The sequence below is a fragment of the Rhyacophila brunnea genome, unplaced genomic scaffold (genome assembly GCF_057557595.1).
Source record: "Rhyacophila brunnea isolate RB1 unplaced genomic scaffold, BYU_Rbru_1.0 scaffold_1, whole genome shotgun sequence".
NCBI lineage: Eukaryota > Metazoa > Arthropoda > Insecta > Trichoptera > Rhyacophilidae > Rhyacophila > Rhyacophila brunnea.
The window spans coordinates 21,413,317-21,437,836 of NW_028232751.1; the positions used below are offsets into that span (position 1 = coordinate 21,413,317).

Genomic DNA, 24,520 nt, shown 5'->3' on the forward strand with positions numbered 1-24,520 from the left:
CCGACTTGCTTATGTGCCGAATTGCAGGATGCCGATCACATCCTCTGGGAGTGTCCCCATATTATGTCGGTTGAAAGGGAAGAGCTTCTCAAGTCGGTTTGACCCTCAGTTGGACCGTTCGGCCATTGCGACTTGGTATCTACGGGGGAAAATTTGTCAGCTTTTAAAAAGTTTGCGGCGTTTTACGGCAAGCGAGAAGGTCGGAGGTCCACAGTTTGGAAATCTTCATCGGAGAACTTCGCCTTATAACGTAGATAACCAGCGCCATCTTAAGATATAAATAAAAAAGAAAAAAGGTGTGCCATCAATATTCTTTTTTCGAGCCACAAAAGGAGCTGAAGATGATGCATACAAAGAGCAATAATTGTTTATATCATTTAACTCCATGTTAATAACTTTAAAAGGCTTGTTTTTTTTACATGTCCCTACAAACTGTACCCAATCCCATGGAGTAACAATCTGCATACCGTTCAGCATCTTTTTTGACGTTCTGTTATAGAGTAGTCAGTGTCTATCTCCATATGTGTATGGCCTCGTAATAGGAATTTGTGATTTATGATTTTCAGCGTAGGAATGGTTTTCAGAAACCAGGTATATGAAAAAACAATCATGATATTCCTATTTTGGCCAGGGTAATTAATTATCATACAAAATCGTCAGCTCTTCAATATTTGCTAAAACATTGCTAGATGCCCATTTCATCAAGCAGCAGCCGATCTTATTGCCACCCCTTCCACTTTTTATTTCATCCACATCAGTGTTGTGTCTCACTCACCACTTGCATCATCGTAAATTGTAAAATTCAGAGTCCACAATTTTCTCAGATGGAAACTATATGGAGTAGGTAAACACTTCTCGAAGTCAACCATTATTACTTTCATACTGGTATTTTTTTTCTTGCAAGAGTTTTATCAATCTTATTTAATTGCAGCTGCTTCCTGTATGTGGTCTTCCAAAAAGTGTCTTTGAATTTCTTTTTCTTCAAAAGAAATATTGACATCTTTAAGACTCATATTAGGGCTCTCGCAGGCGTCACAGGTATCATTGGTTGGCAAATCAAGCCCGAATTAAATTTTTATTTTATTTAATTGAAAATCCATTTTGAATAGGTATATGGCGATAGAGCCACAATTTTGGGTTCATTCATGTGGTTATATTCTTTGGAGAATAAATCAAACATTTTTGTAATACTCGTTTATGTATAACTAGCTGCATCACCCGGCGCTGCCCGAGAGCTACGTAGAATGCAAGGAATTGAATTTAAAAAAGTAAAAAAATATAATATTTTAGATTTTTATTTTTTTGTACATTTATTGCATTTAAATATCTAAAAAAATAGTACAAATTCTATTTATTATTATAAAACTGTCCCCGGGGTGCAACGGGTTAAAACTGAAATTCGAGACCCCGACCACGCACTCCGGCTTTGATGCGTCTCCGGAGTGCAACGGGTTAAAACTGAAATTCGGAACTCCAACCACGCACTCCGGCTCTGATGCCACTACATACAATTATTGTCCGTGAGTGAAGCATTCCGATCTACGCGTAACACGTCGCCTGCGCCAACCTGGCGGTTATTAGTTTTTCTAATCTAACTTTGCCATTTGACCTCCGATCAAGCTAAAATAAACGCCAATATTTTTTAAATGTACACATTCTAACGACATTTTTAATAAAAAATGGGGGTTGCAGCATTAACTTCGGCGTTTCAAGACCTTGTACGCGGCGACTTTTTTTCCGCAAAAACCGTAAAACTGTCCCCGGGTTGCAACGGGTTAAATCTGAAATTTGAGACCCCGACCACGCACTCCAACTCGTCAGCCCCCGTCTACTGTCCAAATTTTGTCGAAATCCGACAACGCGTGTGGATTTTTACAAAGAAAAACAAAAATTGTAGTATAGATAATACGTACCTACCTAACGTTTGTTGGACTTCCGTGTTTATGGAATTATTATAATGGTTTATTAACATTTTTATTAGAGCATAAACATCGTAAAAAGGACACCCGTTGCTTATGCACTAAAGCGAATTGGACTTCAGTAATTTTTTAATTAGCTATATCGGTTAATTTACTACTTATGGACTTCAGTGTTACATTCATTTGTGTAATGAAATAAAAGAAAATTTTCTGCATATTTAACTCAGAAACGGTAAAAACTGGACTTCCGTGGTTCATCCTCTAGTGTACAGATATGATACATAATATACAGAAAACTTTATATAGAGTATGCGATATTTTGTCTCAACTGACTGGGATACATAGCTTTTAAAGACTTGTTTTTTTCTTGAACCTATATAATATTATAATCTTAATCTGTTACAATTGAAATGTCTGTCTATATTTTTAAAATATTTTATAGAGTTATAGCGTGTGGCTATTTCCATTAAACATATTAAGCACAAAACATATAATCTATTTTCGTTTGCAGTTGATGTATTAAGATGTCTAGTAAGTATGTATATATTATACTTACAATCTATTATTTCGAAATAAACTTTAATATATAATAAGTACTGCTACATAGTATAATTTATATAAACATATTTATATATTTAATCGCATCCTGCTAATAAGGCCGACCAGTTATACAAAGTAATAACATTTACATACCATTCGATAAAATAATACTACTGACGTTCATTAGTAATGTTTTTCCGAAAATTCCTTTGCTGTAAAATTGTGCATCACTCAACATAGGTACTGTTTATTTTCTGTATTCAGAAATTGCGAATGTGTTACAACTTTTGCTCAAATAAATTCAATTTAGTACACAAGGTGCATTCATATAAACACTTGCGTTGGTAGCTAGTACACATTAGAGTCCGGAACATTTGGAATCGTTATAATGGTTTTTGCATTTTACCGTTACCATTATACAATGTGTCTTCATCCTTCACCTTTATTTACCATGTAGGCGCTTTCTTTATTCGATTTATAAGATTATATTTACGAATTTTATACATTTAAGTTAATGGACCTACCAAACCACACACGACCTGAACCACATTCGGTCTTAATCGATCCTATCACGGGACCATACATTTGAGTGTGAAGCATCATTTTTTAATACTAGGTCAACTTTTTTAAAATTAGTTTTTGTGGCGACCAGGTCAGACGGTCCATGAGCATGTCTTCTCTTTCACTACACGTGTTTTCAAGATAATAGATGTTTAACAGTAAGTTTTTAAGCGGTCATTTTATTTCACTTTGATATGAGGATGCGTTTATAAACCAAAACGGCTGTCAAAAGAAATCGTCATATTGCAAAAACCATTATGATGAAGTTCTACTTACACACTAGTCGATTATCTGATATATTCCACACATTCTATTTTGATAAGGTTTTGTACATCTTAAAATTATTTGGGAGAATTCTTGAAATGGAAATGTGTTGGACATGTCGCTCGGCGAGATGATAAATGCTGTAAAAATTCCGTCATATAGTGGTACCCACGGGGCACTTAACGACTACTAGGACGCCCTAAAAACACACGAACTCATAAAATTCGGTCGATGTAGGTACGTGGCAGCGAAGAACTGGGGACTGAGAAGAGTGGATCCCTTCATCCAGCAGTAGATCGATCCTGGCTGATTGAAAAGAAGATGTTTTATACATATATTGTAATTACATATACATTATTAATAAGTAAGTATACTTACATGAAAATAATATATAATTATTTTTACAGGTAACAGTTCAGAAGGTCTGCACGTGTTTAGTTATTATATATTTGTAAGCTGAAGACGTCTTTATTAGAAGAAATAACATAAACCAAAGTGCACTTTGTACACAGAATGCGCGTGAATGAGACGGTGACGTACAATATAATGATGAGTATATAAAGGAAATTATTAATAATGTATATAAAATCCCGCAAATTCCAAACAAGCCCGTTTATCAAGAGAATTATGTAGGTATAAATAAATTTTGAATACTAATTACATTATATACAAATGTAACGAATTTAGTGTTCTGACTATTATGGCAATTCTTTCACTAGAGATGGGCGGAGCGACACTTCATTTATCAGAGAATCAGAGCTCTATAGAAGACGAGGGAATGACACTAGGTGTCAAATGTTAAAGTGCATAAAGGTGTTCGTCACGGGTGCATACTCTTACCTACACTTTTTAACATCTATGAAGGATATATACTACTCAGTTCACTTGAGACGTACATATATATATAATCTATGTTCATAATATATTTCGTTTTCCTCACTGTTGATGATCGTAACTATTTTGAAATGTCCCAGTTACGTTAAGAATGTACATTCTATACTGAATACATATAATTTGGAAATACCTCAGAAACAAACTTATTAGAAAAAATCTTGAAAAAATATGGTGCCAGGGGGACTCGAATCTGCATCCACCGAATGCCGGCCCAAATGTGTTTTACCAATCCAATGGATTTTATTCGCGTCTCTTTTTCTAATCGGTATGTTTATGAAGTATTTCAAAATCATAAAAGTAGGTAAATATGTATATCATTTTTATTAAAGGTTTTGGCCTTGAATTACACACAATAAATATATATTATGTAGATTTTAGAGCCATGCGCGTTCTGTTTCGACTGGCATAGAAAAATAAATACATATTAGAAAATGATTATTATTGAAATATAAATTAGGTAATCATATAATTATAAGAAACATTGTTGATTATTCGTATTATATCGATACATTAAGCTTATTTTTAATTGTTTGAATATGAAATACTTTAATTATTCAATCTTATGCGTAAAAAGTGGTGGGTTTTGGCCGTTTAGGGTCTTGGAGCTAACTGATTTTGAGACACTCCACGATAAAAAAAATAAATAAAAAACCATATAAATGATCAATGAATCACACCCTGTAACTAAAAATACTTATTATTAAAGATGACATTGATGATACATTATAATATTAGTGTTTATTTTTTGAGTAGCAGTACGTATCTACTTGTATGATAACAGATTGCAAAAAATGCGATGACACGCCTTACCACTATATGGAAGGATCGGGGAATTTCGATTGCCACAAAAATGATGCTGGTGCAAACATTAGTGTTCTCGATATTTCTACACGGAGTCGAGTCGTGGACCCTGAAGGCAAGAGAACGGAAGGCAATTGATGCCTTTGAGATATGATGTTGGCGCCGAATGCTTCTCATTTCTTGGACGGAGCACAGGACGAACCAGTCAATCATCCAGAGACTGAAGAAAAAGGAACGGCTCTCAACGATATGTCTGAGAAGAATTCTGCAGTTTTTGGACATATTGTTAGGCGCGGACCGGACAACCTGGAGAGACTGGTAGTTTTGGGTAGCCTCCAGGGAAGGCGAAGCAGAGGAAGATCGTCTGCGCGATTGAGCGACCAAGTGAAAGAGCTGACTGGGGGCACCGGGAGCAAGGATGGAAAGTTTTGGTCGCTCAAAGTATGGCGAAATTTAAATGTGGTCACGATCCTCAGCCATGAGTGCACGACCAAGAAGAGAGAATAATTGCATAGCTGGGGTGAACTGTTTCAAGATCCCATTTTGAATCTTCTTACGAATCGATTGCGTCATCTGCGTCAAAGAAAATCGTCAATGTGCGTAAGTAACTACTTACATGGGAATGGTTTAACGCGGGAAAAATTCACGCTTATACTTTCATATTATAAATGCCTACAACGATTTGGTTTAAATCAGTGACGTATTGAGTCCATTTTTTCTACACAATATTTTTGCACCAATTTGGCATGTGAATATCATTAGCGAATTCAATACTAATAGAAAAATGTTCACACAACAAAAAGTCGGAGGTCCAGACGTAAACACACTGACGGGAATCACTCGCTGTTGAATGTATTATTTCGCTTTTGGCCTGTCAAAAAGTTGGACACATTTTGTGGGGCGAGGTATTAAATTTTGCAACTATATGTTATCTGGTTACATGTAAATTGTACGTAAAACATTTCACCTTAGCACAGTTCGCCGTCAGCTTTCTGTCGGAAAGAGATGATCGTATACTGTACGGTCTCCAATTTTATTAGATTCAATATGAACATTACTGTCGTTAAACTGACAAGACTTGTCAGCCGGTCAGTTAAAAGCAATATACCTTTTATATATCTTATCTATATCTTTTTCATGCGCACGGTGTGAGGAAAGATGGTCCTCCGTCTGTACCAAGATTATGGCCCCCACATCCCGAAGCGGGTCCCTAGGCTAGGATCTTTGGCTGGTCCCCTACTTATCGCTAAGGTTAAAGGCAATGTGACGATCTACAGTTGCATATTCAAAATGGTGTTCGAGGTAAAATTAAGGGTATTTTTAGCGATTTTTCGTATTTTTAATACACCCACTTCTATGTTGATTATGTACAATTATGGACATGTCAAATATCGACAATAATCAAAAATTGTAAGTACCTATGGCAAAACCACATATTATTAAAGGTTAGCACTATTAGTGCATGTTTGTGATGTGTGTTTATCTCACTTGGCTGGTCGATATCTCACGCCGGGCCCCCATAAGCCTAGGCCCCTAGGCTAGAGGCCTGTCAGCCCCCCCTCCTGTGGGAGCCATGACCTATCTAGATACTTGACGTCATAAACATCAGTGGAGATTGATCAACACTCGCCTTTCAATATGAAGTAGATTCTTTAATTATTTTACTTCTACTACTTAGTAGAAGATCTTTAAATGTGTTGCAGTGTATAAAACCCTTCCAAATGGTCGCGGAACACCTATTCAGGTTCGGCGGAATACTGGTGTTCCGCGGAATATAGTTTGGGAAACCCTGCTCTAGAGGAACAGGCGCCCTTTGAAGGCTGTGTTGCAGGACAATAAACAATAAAACAATGAATGAGCAGTAATGTTTATTTTTAATTTAGTTTTAAATACGCCTTGATAGTAAAATTCATAGAATTCTTGTGAAAATTCGATTGCATTCATTATTCAAGAACATTTCCGATGTGTTTCTATTAAAGATCATGTACACGAAACGACGTTCAAGAAGAGTTCGCATTATGTAAAATGCACTGCAAAAAATATTCCAATTGTAAGTATTTTTCTATTCTCCAATTTTATCAGTTGATTCATTGTTGCATAAAAAAATGTATATGGACAATAAAAATTGAACAATAAGAAACCCCTCTGCCCCATTGATCACTTTTGGAGGGCAGTATAATATCTGCAACCTTGCTAAGAATTACCAGACTGTGTGTTCAATTATTGACGATTCAAGAAAAAAAATTCAGAAGTTGAGAGAGAATGTTGTCGGAGGTCATCGCTGTAGTAATAATAATAATAATAAAAATAACAATGTTGTGCTTTGATCGAATATTAAGTAATTATATTCATAGTCTTAAAATAAATCCTTTCAAAATTAATTTCAGTAGGTACATAAAATGCATTTAGGATTTTTGCCAGAGTTATAAGGCACAGTTTATATGGCGCCTCGCATTAATGGCACATTCACCAACCGAATAACGAACGATAAAGTCGAGCAATGTTTTCAACGCCCGTTTGGCAGTATAATTCAAGGTAAGCACTTTTCTCTATCTAAGAAAATTTCCTTTCATATTTTTCCACTTTGAGGTTAAGTCTCTGTGAAACCTATAAAGTTGAAATCTCTCAACAGATTCACTTAGGCGTTCAGAAAAAATAGTATTTTCGTGGTTGAAAATAAATTTTAAAGATTTGTTTTTAGTTTTTATTTAATAAATTCCACGAGTGCAATTTTTGATGTAAGTATGCTGCACTCGCTCTCTATTAGGAATTGCAATCCCAGATAATGAATATTATCTATCCCGGAATTACAGGATACCGGGATTAGACAAAAACAAGTAAAATTTTGTCCATTGTTTATGTCTGGTAACGACATAGTATGAATTAATATTATTAATAAAAACACAAGAAATCTCATGAAGAATATCTCTTAGGCTTCGGCCACATAGGCAGATGCTTTGCTTGTCTACTAAAAACACTACTGCCACATTGCACGCTAGGTATGTGCTTAGGTACAAATTTATTTGACATTTGGGGGCGCTCAAGTCAACAACGATATGTCACTCTCAAAACTAACCAGATAGCTATTTCTCACAGAGAATTTAAGTTTAAAATTTTGAAAGTCTCAAATTCGAACTTGTTGGGTGCATAATGTCAATTTATCCCATGCGTCACTATTCATAACCTCAAAATATCCGGTGTTTGACGTTTGTCATACTGAAAAAACATCCCCCATCTTGCAAAATCATTAGGTGACACAATAAAAATAACCAACACGTTTGTTCGCCGGGAGACTCACGAGGTGACTAATAATCACGCAGCGAGGCGCGAAACGTGCAGTGTGGCCATTGCGATAGTATAGTGTACGTCCGTACGCTAGGATTTGTCACCTAGCACGTAGCCACCAAGAAAGGCACCTGCCTATGTGGCCTTAGCCTAAATAATTACTGATGACTTAATTTATACAAAGTTTTGTAATAATTATGCATATTATTTTTCATCATTTTAATTCAATCAAAATTATAGCGAGAATAGTGTTATATTTCTGTGATTTCAATGTTTTTATTTTATTTGTAAACAACCCAATTCCATCACATTACGTACGCTTAATTTTTAAAAAATCATATGAAAAGTAATCCCAAAACACAGCCTTTTGAGATCTGGAATTATTGCAAACCCAGCACTCTATATCGGGGGTTTCTATCTTTTCTATTCCTCGTATCCCTAGAAAGCAAAACAGATTATCATTACTCTTACATTTCAGGCAATTATTTTTAAACCTCTTACCGCGGCTTTCATTTGCAAGCTCTTGCCTCCTGTTTTGAAGGTCTTGTGGGTCAATTGCAGAGACAACAAATCTGCAAAGCGCAGGTGACTGAGGTATTTGCCGTGGCGATTCCACAGTTATTTCAATTATATCACCTGGATAGATCTTCCAGATTTGTTAAAGCGTACGATATTAGTGCCCAAAGATTAGCATTACTGTTAAAATTGACGTTTTGAACAAAATTTTGTTGAAATTTAAAAAAATGGAATCAGGAAAAAAATACACAAAACACAAAAACATTGAAAAGATCGCTGAGTGTATACGTGTGTAAATATGAAATATTCATATTTATTTTCAATTCAAATATAATTTAGGATCAAAATAATTTTAACTTGTAGACCTCGCTCACTTAATTATGATGGTACACTAGTGCATTGAATTAATAATGTCTGGAAAACAGCCTTCAGCACACTTTTAATTTCACTGGCATAGTGAATAGAGGTTGATGTGGACGGATTTACCACTGTTGGCGAACTTTATAATCATCCTCAGTTATCGTAAATATTGGCAAAAAAAACACTTCGGTAGCTAGATGGTTATAACCCTTGCCTGGTAAATGAATGACAATATGTGTTTGGATCCCACTCGGATGGTTTTTTTTTCTAAGACTTTCCTAATAATTATGAAATTTTTCCAAGTTACCATTAAATTACCCTGGTTATATCAATCAAAATTTAGTAGTATTTCTCAAAAAAAATATTTTTTTAATGGTAGCTAGGGGCGAATTTATGACCTGAGCCCGGCCTGGATTAATATGTATAAAATACATATAATTTTATATTAAGTATATACATACATATAATTCTTTTTAAAACAAAGTATTGACATGAAATTGAATAAATACTATTATCAAAATATTGAATTTGAGTTGGTGGGATGGTTTTGAAAAGGGCAATCACATACATTTTGTTCATAACATGATGTATTGAATGGTGAATAAAGAATTATCAGCTCTGACTCTGGATTACATACAAATAAATTTTTGAGTGATCACTGTGATTTTCTTGGTAAATTCTACCTATTTGTAGATTATGCTATTCGTTTCTGTGATGGTGTTATATACTAACCTAACCATATCCTATGGTAATCTGGATAATACTGTAATATGTAACTAATGAAAGAGCTATTCATGTCGATCAAGCAGAGTTGTTGGGTCGATTATAACCTGGATGCCACAAAGGTTACTTTAAATGAATACAAATAATCTGGTTAACAACTAATCATTGTAAAAATAATTTAATTACAATCTTATATTGTGATACCTCTGCTACTGCTTTACTTGCATTGATACTGCTTTATTTGCATTATTTAATTGGTGAATATTGAATGGCTCGGATAGCGCTAAAAATGTAATAAACACGATAAAGTGTCAATAATTCTTATGTATGATGTCTTTCAATATATGTAGATTATATTTATGATATATACAAGCATTATACAAGCATTGTTCATGGTTTTCAATGAAAATCTGTACCTGAAAAAATACATGCTGGTGGATATAGTGGTTTTTTTTTTTTTAATATATAATGATGTGACAAGCTTTGTTGTTATGCATATAGATAAGTAAGATGACAAGTTGTGTGGTAACCTGGTAACATATCCACTTAGTATTCTATTATATTCTATATTCTATTCAAATTCTGTGAGTGGCAAAATATTTTTTTTTATGTGTTTTTGGATACAGTGTAAGTGGACCTAAAAGGCTGAGGAAGTGGCTAAAATCCATTTTTTCGGAAGTAACAAAACCTCTTTCTGAGGCGAACAAGCGGTGACGTCCCGTGAGGGTAGGCAGATTGAGCTTCGCTTGGGGGCGACAGTTACTCGAAGGGTGGCAAATCGAAAAGAATCATTTGGTATATATAGAAATAGCTACCTAAGCTGAGTACCTACTTACTTAATAACGAAGATATCTTTCCTTTAAAAAAATCAGCTCACTGGTTGGAAACAAAATATACCTATTAATTAATATAAAAGGTTTAACAGGACTGTATTTTTTGTCGGGTTCGCGATGTCTAGTTTACTTCCGTTGCCCTTCGGCGTATTTGGTGACCAGGGGCCTTATGTTAGAACTTGCGAGTTGAAGTCGCCCGGTCGACATGGCGTCATATGACATCTTTGTGACGTACTACCGGAGTGATAATAGCATTTTAAAAATTAACGCTACTAAAATACTGGCGTTATCCATTGTCCCCATACACAAATAGGTGTTTCAGCATAATAATATCTATGGTGAGCAGTGTGCGTTGGGCGGCTTGCCTCGAGCGTGTATTAATTGGCTTACGTCACAATTACGTCATGTCGTCGGGTGACTTCATATCACCAGTTATAACATAAGCCTGCAGAAACGTCATGAGCACGGATGATAAAAAATATTGTACTTATAAAAAATGGGGCGGCATTATGGCCCTGCTCAGGGGCGGCATTTTGTCTAGGGACGTCACTGCGAACAAGATCCGCACCGGATTGTTGAACCAATGAAAAAAAAGTGCTCATTATTTATTGAATTTTAATCTGGTGATTGACGAGTTGGTATTGAACATTGGCTAATGGTAATATACACTGTCCGCAGTGGTAGAGATATGGATCGCATTATTTGTATGGATAATGGACGTACGAATGTTAATAAATTGTACGTTTAGACGGCGGATAAAATAAACATATCGGCGACTACTGACCACTAACCGGTGACCAGCTCGCGTGAATCGGTGAGGCGTGGGATAAGTACGCGAGATAAGTCGCCGTGTGATGCTTTGCGTTTATGAAAATATGTGTGGATTTTCTAGATCGCAGCTATACCCCGAACAATTCGAACTCGGAATAAAAGCTGTCAAAGATTGTATTAATAATTATTCAATAAGTCATACTTTTACGGTAGACCCACTATCAAAGTATTGAAAAGTCGCAGGTGACTACAATATTTTTTTTATTAATTATTAGTAAAATTTATTTTAGAAAAAGCATAATTTAAAAAAATATACATATCTATTAGAAAAACTGCACTGAAATTTTGTTTAACGTATCAATAATAATATATGAAATATCTATTTATATAAATAAAAAAGATTTCAAGCTATACACATTTATATTTTTATAAAAATCGATGTTTTTTAAAATAAATATAAAAAATATTAAAACGATAAATTAGTCAAAAATCTACACGGTAAAAAATCTAAAACTTGATAAACTAAATTTTAATATTAAATATGACCACAAAATATATGTGACTGCAACGAATTCACATTTTATTTCATTTTTTTTTGCAATTGTAAGTTTATCTTTGAATTAAAAAAAAATCTTTTTAATGTTTTCAGATACATATTAAATAATACAGTTGAAATTGTAAATTATCAAAAAAAATCTCAAATTGCAAGCTTCGTATTTTTCCGCTAGGTTCTCTGCTGGCATGCCTCTCCCCCTTAGCGATGTTCAGCACCCAATAGATAGAATTGATTTTTTTTATTCATTTATGGATTGATCAAAAATACGCCAAATTCACACTATGTAAAATTAATGAGTAAAGAAGCAGTCCTGTCCTGTCCATGACGATTTCGTATTTATGATGTGCTAATCATTGATTTACATTTAAGATTCAACTCAAGGCCTGGACAAAAACGAACCACAAGTGCGAGTGAGAAAAGCATTCGGTATGGATATATTATCCGCAATATGCGTTAGAGTAAGATAGAATTTCTAGGGCTGAATTAAATATTTATTGTACACGTCGCCGGTAATTTTTGGTTTGAATGATTCCATTCATTCAAAAACCGCGAGCACGTATTGCTGAAATTTATTGTTTTTGTGTTAAATATAAAGTTAGTGGTAATTATTTTTAGTTAATTTAGTAGAACATATCGTTAAATTTGTGTTGTGTTAAAATTTTGTAGCCGTACTGAGAAGCTGGTAAAACGTTTCATAGTTAAGTGAATAATAATAAAATTGAGGTACTATTGTGCGTTATAAATACGCAAGAAACACGCTTCATATAGATAGATTAACAATACACACTCTCTTTATATTATTGCTCTGAGATTCAACTCCATTTTTATTCAATTTATTATGACGTGATCATTATCATATATTGATGTAGTGATTCTTCAATGATCTCAGTTTAAAATATGTTTATTTCTTGATAAGGTTAGTGTCTCAAAAACATGTTTATAATTAAGTTTTGTAACATGTATGCGAGAAAAAAATGAATGCATTTTAGATAAAATACATAATTGGCTAAGACAACTTGTTTGCGTTTATAAATTTTCTCGCGTTGTTTTGGCAAAATAAAGGGAACACTGTTTATTGCAGTCTGACAACGCGAGACAACAGTGGCGTGCACAGTTAGCTGCCGAGAGGAGCACCAACATATTATAATACAGCGAGCGAGCAGAAATGTTTATGATAATACGTATTTTATTATAGCTTTTGGTAATGCATTGCGCGGAAAATAAAATATGAAAATCATCTGTCTCCGCACGCTGTGAAAAGCTTTTATTTTTTTACTTTGGTTTTTCTTGGCACTGACTTTTTATAGGTTTTCAAGTTGCCGTGTTTTGCAATTAACGCATTAGTTGAGTTAATGACACAAATTAAGGTATGTTATGTGAATGTTTTATTGTTTTCGGTGTATTTTCTACACCCCTCATTTCTAAGCTGTTAAATGTGTGATTTATGTGTTTTGAGTTTAACGAGTTTGAAAATTGAATCCAAATATATGCGATGTGAAATTCAGAAAGGTAATTTTTCTTTACATCAAGTTGGAAACATAAAAACGTAGTTAATATTATCTTTATTTAATAAAAAAAAACTTTATTATAATTACGAGTATTATTGACTATTTTACAATGAATGAATAGGATTTTCATTGCATCTTATTATAAACTAAACTAAAAGTACGAGTATAACAAATTTGAATTTAACAAGTCAAAGTTAAAATTTGGGATGCACGCATTTATTATAAATTATAATATATGTACTTACATATCTAAAGGCATTGATTATATAGATAATAATGATGTTCCCTGTAAATAATATTATTTAATATAAAGCTTTATTTTAAGCAAATATGAAAAAAAAAAACAAAAAATATCATAATTATGTAGCAACAAATATTTTTTTTTTGTTAAATTCTCAAAATAGTAAAAAAATCTAGTTGACTAATTTTATTGTACACTGATAATATCTTTTTTAAAATAATCGTCATCATCATCCGCAAAAGTCAGTAGTTGGTAGTATGATTAGACTTACCATAATGATAAAATTCTAAACCGGGACAGAAACGGGATATAGGGTAAAGAAACAAATTTAACCATCAAAGATTGTTTTATTACTACATGTATTTACAAAGGAAGAATGCAGGTCTGCTGCAACATAACTTTAAATAATTTTATTTATTTATTGTACCAGTCGTACTTCTCGCTGTAATGATTTTTTTTCGTACCCTTCCCCACTGTCTCATCACATATATTGTCAATCTGACAATTTATTATTGACAATCTTTCCATACGCGGAGCAACAGCCGGGATCAATGTGTGAAACCGGGACGTATGGTAAGTCTATCTATAACTACAGTTAATAATTTATAATAATGTGATTGTATGTGATTATTTTTTTGTTTTTTTAAGGCATTCTACCAAGTTCAATAATATCATTAGATACACAATTTATTAATGCCAAAAAGAAATCTTTAGGCGATTTTTATAATAAAATATAATATAATATAGATAGGATGAGATGGAGCCTAAATGTATAATGTTGAATAAAAATAGTACACCTGGTCCGCTGATTAAGTTCGCTACAAGTAGGGAATCCAATCCAAAGCCAAATTTTTGATCCCGGGATTTCGGGATTACAATTTGATGATCCCGGGATTGGCATTTTTCGATAGTTAATATAAAATTTTTAAATAAATAAAAAAAAGATAAAATCGGTCAAAAATAAATCTAGTATAATTAAATTTATACTATTTAAGAAATTTATTGTTAATATTGTGTTTAGTGCTTACATAATATATTATATGAGATTGCTATTTCTGATAGTAAAGACGTAATGAATGGGTTAGCGAGATTTAAAATAAGTAAATTATGGTTTATGACCCTTCCGCTTCATAAATCTAATTAGTCAGCCAAATATGAAACTGTCGTAAAACGTCTGAGATAATGTGGAATCACTTTTTTTACAATCTTCCTCATTTTTATTAATTTATGTGAAAAAATAAAATGAATTGGCAACACACGGGTAATAAATCAAATTTCATTCAAACTCAGTTTATTTCTAATGTAGTTATATGTTATTAAAAGTATTTATTTTATTTTCCATAAAAATTGATAAAAAAAATCAATCCGAAAGTTTCGGGATTATGTTTACCAATCCCGGGATTCATAGATATCGAAAATAGTTCGGGATCCCGGGATTGGAAACCCTAGGTACAAGTGATTTCCCATATTGGGTTTATTTGCAGACAACTTTGCACTATTGCTATGCCATTACTACACTTTGGCATTTTCAGTTGAATAATATCGTCAAATTTGTTTAAAACTTTTTATAGCTACACTCGAGTAAGTAATCACATTAAATATTACAAAAAAACGAAAGTTATTACGTGAGTAAAAATATTGGAAAATGAACTGAACGATGTCAATATTTGTGGAGTTTACCTACTTAATAATTTTAATTACGAGTATCATAATAGAAAATAACGTATTACGTCCCTTCGATGTATTTGTGGTAAGTATTTTTTTTATACATATATAATTGGCTATATATCAGCCGTCATTACTGCACGATGAAGATCTCTCCAATATGATTCAACTTATTTTTATAGAACCAAACTAAGTACTTCATCGGTCCAACGGCCTCTTAATAGGAAGTAAGTGTATAGAAAATTATGTTTAAAAATCTATGTATTAAAACGAAAAGTCATTATCATTAACGACACACGTTAATGGATGGATGTACTTTTGATAAAGTCGTTCGATGAAAACATGTAACTAAATAGCAGGGCTTCGAACCGGAACTCAACCGAAAACCGGAAAAACCGTTATTTTTTTCGATACAAAAACCGGAACCGGTGACCGAACATATGACTGCTAATCGACATTAGTCATTGACGGAAACACCAATTCGACAAGCATAATACATATTATGTATACGAAATGAAACTGTTGTTTTCATTTTGTCATATTCAAGGCGCAAAGAAATCATTTGCAATCGTGTGACGCATCTTGACATAATTCTCATAATTTACAATATGTGTGGTGCAGCATAAGCATTTGTTTCGGAGCGTGGCGCCGTGGTATCATAAAAGTACTATAAAATGTTGTAGAAAATATTTTTTTAATACAAAGAACCACATTTAAAAATTAATCACTCGGAGTTGAACAGAAAACCGAAAACCGGAAAAACCGTTATTATTTTCGGAATGAAAACCGGAACCGAACCGATATATATTTTTTATATTGATATAAAAACCAAAACTAAAATAATTACGGTTCGATGCCCTGCTAAATGGTGATTATTATTTGTTAGGTTTTTTTTTTTAATATTATTGGATGCATTGACCCAATATTTGATTCTCTTCAACATACGTCAATATGACTATTAAAATATATTTACGAGAGAGATATAATAATGCTTTTACTTTCTCGAAAATAATTTCAATTTGTGCAGAACGTTAATCGAATTTAGTAGATTAATTTCTGCATACCAAGGAGCCCATTGAACATTGAAGTGCATTACTCAAACAAATTTAGTGAATTCCTTCAATCACTTCACTCACAGAATATTCCAGAGAGCTCTCATCTCATCATAGCTCGCTACCTACTGTAACATCTTATAAAAATGCCTCTAGAGCAGTGGTTCTCACGTGAAATTTAACTGTGGCCGGACAATAATTGACATTGACAGTTCCATGGAAACGTCTGGTGGCCGCACCAAATTTCATTTTGTTGTGATTGAAAAAATTAAAGCTAAATTTTATTTACTAAAAAAATAGATCAATTTATTTACAATTCAAGTCAAGAAAAGTCCATTTAATAAAAGATATTTGAACATTTTAATACATATCTATTTATTAAAAAAATAATGCAAATGAAAATTCCTCCATACTCCTTTTTTCTAATGCGAGCCGCATGGCTGCTTCTAAGTTTACATCTGTCAACTGACTTCGATATTTGTTTTTTATGAAGTCTATTACACTGAACGATCTTTCACAGTATACGGTAGTAGGAAAAATCGACAATATAAATAAAGCAATTGTTGCCAATTCTTTGAATTGACTTTATTCTCAGAAATGGACTATTTCACACATGACCTTATCACAAAACACACTATGGATGATTTGAGCGTGGAAAGAAATTTAAAACAAGTCATATGTAATCAACCAATTATTCTTCTGATTAAATATTATTCTGTAAAACCCTGGTTGCCCACATCAGAATTCACTGGTGGCCGCACATGACAATCACTGCTCTAGAGTTATTATCGTATATTATTATGTCTGTAGGACGGCTGAGCGGCTTACGCATCGGCTTCTAATATTCTGGGTGCCAGGTTCGAATCATGGGTCTGGGAAAATACACAATGTATTGTTTTAAAATATGTGTTTTGAGTCAGAGTATGGACCTAATAGTTTGAGCAAGTAGCAAACATCCATTTCTCGAGCGGCAAAACAAAATTGGTAAAAAAGTATTTTTTTGTCAATCAACATAATCTTTCATAAATATAATATTATATCGTAACAGTAATTGATATAATATTCGAAATATAGCTGTTTGTTTCTTTAATAAAATATATATATATATATTTAATATTAAATAATTTATAAGCAAGTATAATCAAGAACCTCTATATAACGGAACGGAAGAATCTGCGTCTTTTCAGTCCTATTATATGGATTGGAGCCGTGGAAATATGGGTGTATAGTCGGATGCTCCTTATAAGTTGGAAAGATAAAGTTACGAATGTCGAGAATGAAAAACGACATAGAAATAATAATAATAAAGTTGGCATAATTTGGCCTCATCATATTGTGGTATCTCCATATACCTAAACCAATTTCTGTATTTTATCATTGAATAGATCACCGGTGAGTATGGTTCTGGTAGAAGCACTGCGTCCTTATTTAGAGCAGCGATGTACAGGGAGAAAATATTCGCAATCCGACGATAGTGTGGAAGATCACTGCCAGTTTTGATTCTGTGTAGTAGATCACAAACGACTAGAAGTTGGCCATGCCTGCCTATAGAACTAGCTATTAATGATCTCTAATCCTCTATAATATAATTAATTGTTAGCACATAATATATTGTTTGATTTGTACAGCCGAAAAAAATACATGAAAATCTAGATATTTTTTTTAATACGCACTATCATTTTGCATCAGGTGCGAAGTCGCGTAAAGATCTTTAAAAATGTATGAGTGAGATAGACGTTTTTATGAATACAGTTTTTTACAGGCAACAGTAGTAAATGCTGACAACAAAGAAACAAAAGTTCTTAGAATAGGATAGTTATAGTAAATAAACAAGCCGTATAAACACATCACCTTATAATATGTAATTTATCTCGTTGCTTCAAAGGCGTGCTTGTGTTTTTCGGTTATTGTCGGTTAGGAATCGTTATCTTATCAGTTATCAGTGTTATCAGTGTTATCACAAATGATTTTAAAAATATTTTGTATTCCGATTGACGTTCTGATAAGTATTATTGTAAGTACTTAAGACGGCACATCAGTGAAACGGCAAATAATTTTCAGCTATAGGCGCGATGAAATTTTGGACTCACTGGCATTCGGAGAGAGAACGTCGAGCTGGGAACACGTCAATTTGTTTCGTGATGGCGACGGGGGTATTAATTTTTAAATCGTGTAAAGATGACTAAAAACGTTACCCATTCACTTGAAAAAGAAAACATGTCAATGAATATATTATTATTGTTAGAAATAGAATATATAAGTGCCCACCACCACCCGTCATATATGCACAGCCGTGGATATGCACGGCCGCTTTCTATGACGCTTTAAACGTGTCTGAAAGAAGTGATTTTAAGTGCTCATTCCGTCCCGAGACGGAGCCGCACGGGACTAATGCTGCAACCATGCACCGTAGTGCTTAAAGAAGAAAGTTAAGAAAGAAAATGTTTGTTTTTTGGACTGGCTCTGCTGTCCGCTGACGTTAAGTGCTTTGTGTATCCGCATACTGAGTGTCACGAATTGAAATGGATGAGTCTACAGAAGTGTCGGGACTATCCCTCTCCCCATACGATGCTGCAAATTTCATTACTAATAGAACATACGTTAAAGTGCCCACCACCACCCGTCATATATGCACAACCGTGGATATGCACGGCCGCTTTCTATGACGCTTTAAACGTGTCTGAAAGAAGTGATTTTCAGTGCTCATTCCGTCCCAAGACGGAGCCGCACGGGACTGATGCTGCAACCATGCACCGTAGTGCATAAAGAAGAAAGTTAAGAAAGAAAATGTTTGTTTTTGGACTGGCTCTGCTGTCCGCTGACGTTAAGCGCTTTGTGTACCCGCATACTGAGTGTCACGAATTGAAATGGATGAATCTACAGGAGAGTCGGGACTATCCCGCTCCCCATACGACGCTGCAAATTTCTCAAATGCCGCAAAGTTGGCCTCGGTTGCTACCAGATCTCCATGACCAATTGGGCCCGTGTGAGGACGGACCCTAGCAAACAGCTCCGCTCGTTCGAATTCCATAAGCGGGCAATCCCAGAGGATGTGTTCAACATCTTGGTGGTCATGCCCGCAGGTACAACCCGGCCCATCTACTATCAAGCCAAACTCGTGGAGTCTGGCGGCGAAGTTGCCATGGCCGGTGAGGAACTGGATAATCCAGTGCGAAGGTTGGAGTCTTCTAGTTTGGTGCCTGCAGAATACGTCTGGAAAAAACGGTAAGTGTGGCGCCCCTTGGGGGAGGCGGTCCACCTCGCCTGCCATGCCGCAAATGTGGTCTTGTACACAATGTCACTTACAGTCTTCCTATAAGGAACGTCCTCGGATCTCTGCGGTGGTGTCAGATGGACACCGGCGAGTATTGTGCTAATCCCCCTCAAGAGGAGGGTGATCGATCCTCTGACTTGGACGTGCAGATCTAGGGGTACCACCCCCGCGAGTACGGCATGCGCGTCAGTAGAAGTTGTGCGGTAGGCTTTGGTAAGCGAGATCAGCGCAAGTCGCTGCCCGCTTAGTAGTGCGCGTCTCACGAGAGTTAAGGAGTTTACTCGGGAATGCCAAATGCTGGAGGCGTAACCGGCAATTCCCATGAAAATTGCGCCGTATACAACCTTAAGGGCTCTAGGCTTAAGTCCCCAATTGCTGCCCGCCATTTGGGCCATTCTCTGATAGGCCGAATTGGCCTTAGAGACGGCCGTCTTGGCGTGGTGAACGAAAGACAGCTTGTCATCAAGAATTACTCCCAGATACGTAACCCTTTCGGAGAAACGCACTGAGGTCTGGCCAAAACGAACCGTGGGCGGCCGTCGAGTTATGTTGACCCGAGAACTACCCCTGAGGAGGACAGCTTCCGCCTTGCTCGGGGCAAAGGTCAGCTTGTTCAGCAACCCCCAATTAACTGCGTCCGTGGCTGCACGCTCAAGTGTCGGTCGGCTCGTCGCCCCAACAAGCAGGAGCAAGTCGTCGGCGTACGCAACGAGCGTGCAGGGACAGGGCAGCGGCAGGGACAGAACGTCGTCAAGTTCCACAGAAGGGGTCCCAGGACGGAGCCCTGGGGACACCCCATGGTGGTCCTCCTGTGAATCAGACTGGGGCCGGAGTCGTAGGTTATCTCCTTATTGCTGAAGTAGCTTTGAACTAAGGCAAAGAGGTCCCCGGGGATCTGTTTCAGCCTAAGCTTTGCCAGAACCAAGGGCCACCACGCAGTATCAAACGCGCCCGCGATGTCGAGAAAAATCCCGGCAACGAGGTCCTTGCCAGAGCCCTCCACAGAATCGATCACAAAGCGAATCGCATCCTCGGTGGACTTTCCGGGTCTAAACCCAAATTGTCTCTAATAAACAGAACATTAAATGGACGCATGTTGGATTTATATGACTAATTATATTTCGTTTGGCATGCGTCATTTGCATCCGCGACCCGCAATCCGCGCATCGCCTAGCTATGATCTTTTTAGACCGTGCCTCAACTGATGTATAACCTTAATGATTGAGAATCATGTACCAGATATGTTGACCGTCGGGCAGCATTCATCACGGATGGTCTCCATATTTTTCTCAGCATTAAACGTCACGCAAGAATATATCAGTCGGTAACCTATGGCATTCTTAATTTTATAACTCTTGATCGTCTTCTTCGATATTCGACCTGACTAAATCACATGAGCTTTTTCAGGTTGTCATTATCCCTGTAGGTTATGTCCGGAAACGGGTCGAGTAGAGACCGAGAAAAGTCTGTTTTTCTGACGTCTACAAGACTCAAGTATTGCCACATATTTGAAATATGCCAGTGTCTGTTTTTCTGAGACTTCATCATCATCTATCCACGGCTGGATGAAGGCCTCTCCAAGCTGACTCCACTTCTCTTTGTCCTATGCGTTGCGTTGCCACGTACTTCCGCAGAATTTAACCATTTCATGGATCCAGCGGCCTCCAGGTCTACTTTGCGGACGTTTTGTACTTCTTGATACCACTGGATGACTAGATTTGTCCCTTCTTCGAGCTGTGTGTGCAGCCAGTTTCCATTTGAGGGTTTTAGCAAACTCTATTAAGTACATCGCAAACCCTTGTCTGTTTCCTTATCCACTCATTCCGGTTTTCATCCTTTCGCGTTATACCCAGCATGCACTTATCCATACCACGCTGTGCTACTCTAAGTTTCTCTAAGTAAATATAAACAAATATTTTAAGAATTTATAAAACAACGTCCACCTAATTTACTCGCACTCACGTAGGTGGGATATATCAATATCCGAAGCGATTTGGTTGAACAGAGTTATCGCTCTCCCAATTGGCATTACTGATGGCAGGTTAGTTCTGCACTTTCGCAGAACAAACAACTGATGCTCCCGATTTCTTAGTTATCAGGGACATGAAAATAAGCACTACCATACAGGAAAGAGATGGCCGTAAAGCATTTAGATTAAAAATGACGCGGTAATCGTGGAGGATTGCAGACGATTCAATAAGATTGATTAGTATCAAATATCTGATAATAACGGTGTTGTTACGGTGGTGATATGATTGTAGGTATTTCTAATGTATTACCTACATATTTTCTTTTGTCTTTCTTTTATATTTAAGTGTGTTATAATTTCAGTGCTATACGGTCATACCTACTTTGATATAATGGTGATTTTCGATCTCTTTTACTTTTAAATAATATTTTTAAATATTTTGCCAACACGTGTATTTTAATATTAACATTTTATATGTGAGAGGGTGTACTGGAATAAGTGAATTGCTAGAGAGCACTGATCGACCATGATAATTTATGCAGGATACTTCCGACTGAAATGGACTTCTCGGCTCCAGCGGAAGATGTGTTTTCATCGATTCGATTGCTGATACACTCAAGAATCATCGAGATACGCCGTCGATTAGCGGACCCGCGAAGCCGTGGGATTCTGCCGCGGTCTCCGTATTTTTAGACGGCATCCCGTCCAAGAGAGTAGCGTCCCGACGCCGGTCACCTCTTCAGTTAGTAGCGGACCCACTCACGGTCCACGCGGTCATCTGATCCAGACTACTTTGTTACTTCCACAGCTGTTTTTGTGAACGCGCCGCTGTTTGGTCACGGATACCGCGTTGTTTTTTGTTTTGTTTTATACGTCTTTATTGTTACCTGCTCACTGTGCGTAAGAAAAAAAAACCCTTTACAGCTCTCAAGTATTGTTATGCATTCCTGTTATTCAGTTATTCAAACGACATACTCAAATACGCGTGGACTGCAAAATTTTATTGCTAGTAGCGTTTACGACCTGTAATAAACTACTACTAAAAATTCTCTTGTGACATTAAACTTCACAGCTGAGTGAAGCAAATTGTTTAATTTCCTTCTGTTTATTTGTTTTGTTTTTTTTTTGTTTTTTGGTTAAATGTTTTCTTATTGGAAATAAACGGGTGTTTAGTACATTGTTGAGTGCTGGGGCACTGTCCCATGATTTACTGGTGAAGTTTTCGTTTATCCCCGAAAAGGAAGAGCCCAGAGAAAACCGCTATGACGTCACGGGGCATAAGGCGCAAGAAGTCTTCGCTTTCCGAGGTGAAGGTCGCTGTGATCGGGGCGCCGGCTGTCGGAAAGAGCGGTAAATATATACATATACATAATATAATATAAACAAATTCTACATATATGTGTCCATATTACTTTTGTTCACAACTTTGTTAAAGTTTGAGATTGTAAATTCGACCCAATGCGCTTTCGTACAAAACTTCGGATGTGCAATTTGTAAACAGCAATAATAAATGAATATATCGCGGAGCTATTGTACCTAAATGGAAAAGTGGCACAAAGCTATAGTTGAATATAAATATTGTAGTATATATACTAAAACATTACAGCGGAAAAATACTTATAATATACCTATACGTACAATTACTCTAATAATCACGGAAGAAATTTAATGAATAAATGGAAATACAGCCATGGTCATATGCCATGGGATTAAGGCTCATATAGTAGATAAATAATCGTATTGTGTACCTAGTTTATAAGTTTCGTAATACAAATATACCTATATTATTTTATATAAACCGATCATATATTTTCGATAGGCACTTAATCATACTGTAAAATGCTTATAATGTTAACCAATATATTGTGATACATGTAATTAAAATACTCGTAATTTGCCATGCGATAAACACAGTGTGATATAACAGAATAAGATATATTTTTCGAGATGATGGAACTTAAACATTGCATTGCGCTGCGTCGTTTATGCGTATAGTGAAGGATTAGTAAGGGCTTTGGCGGGGTCAAACGGCGTCGTATGAACGTAGAGAGGGAGTGAAGCCCTTATATCTTTATATAAATTCAGTATAATATGCAATTAAATTTAAATTTTAACAGTATTTTTAAAACTTCAATTACAATTTGTTAACGTAAAAAATTAAATAAATCAAATTTGTTTGTCACAAATCTTAATAATTCAAGTTTGAACATAACTATACAAAATTCTTTTTATTGATAATATGTAGTAAATAAAGATTAAACTATTAAATATCATAATTATAGTGTAACAGTTTTCGACGATTTGCTAGAATTATAGTTGGATCGTTAACTTAATGGATACACTGAAAGTGAAAGGTGTGAGTTTCAGTTAAAAAAATAGTCTGTCGCTTTTTAATTAAGTATGCACATAATTTAAAGATTATATTTGTTCCTGAGATTTATCTAAATTTGTTTTCTTATATACTTAGTATTTTTGTAATGCTTGGAATTTTGCTATATTCTGCTAGTTTGTTTACTATATTATAATATATGATACAGTGCGCTGTAAAAGGTATCGTATTTTGATACGTTTGAGTGTTTTACTGGTTAAACGAGGGATGTAGTTTGCAAGCGGTGGAAAACAAAAACGTCCCAAAAAAGTATACGACCGGACGAGACTGTTAGCTGAAATGAGATCCACCCCTCTTATCTTTATAACATCCACGACAAGATACAACAAACAAAACTATCCTTAGCACAGAACCATACAAGATTTTCGATCGAATTTGAGACAATTTGGAGGCCCCAGC

General features: G+C 35.5%; 1 protein-coding gene across 1 annotated transcript in view; it reads left to right on the top strand.

Moving 5' to 3' along the window:
• Positions 1-22,477: 22,477 nt before the first annotated feature.
• The window catches only part of LOC147079580 (ras-related and estrogen-regulated growth inhibitor), a 223,923-nt gene continuing 221,880 nt past the window's right edge, over positions 22,478-24,520 (top strand). Inside the window, exon 1 of the mRNA XM_085941808.1 lies at positions 22,478-23,082. Coding sequence (XP_085797934.1) covers positions 22,995-23,082 — 88 coding nt within the window. The 5' untranslated portion in view covers positions 22,478-22,994. The remainder of the gene's footprint in view (positions 23,083-24,520) is intronic.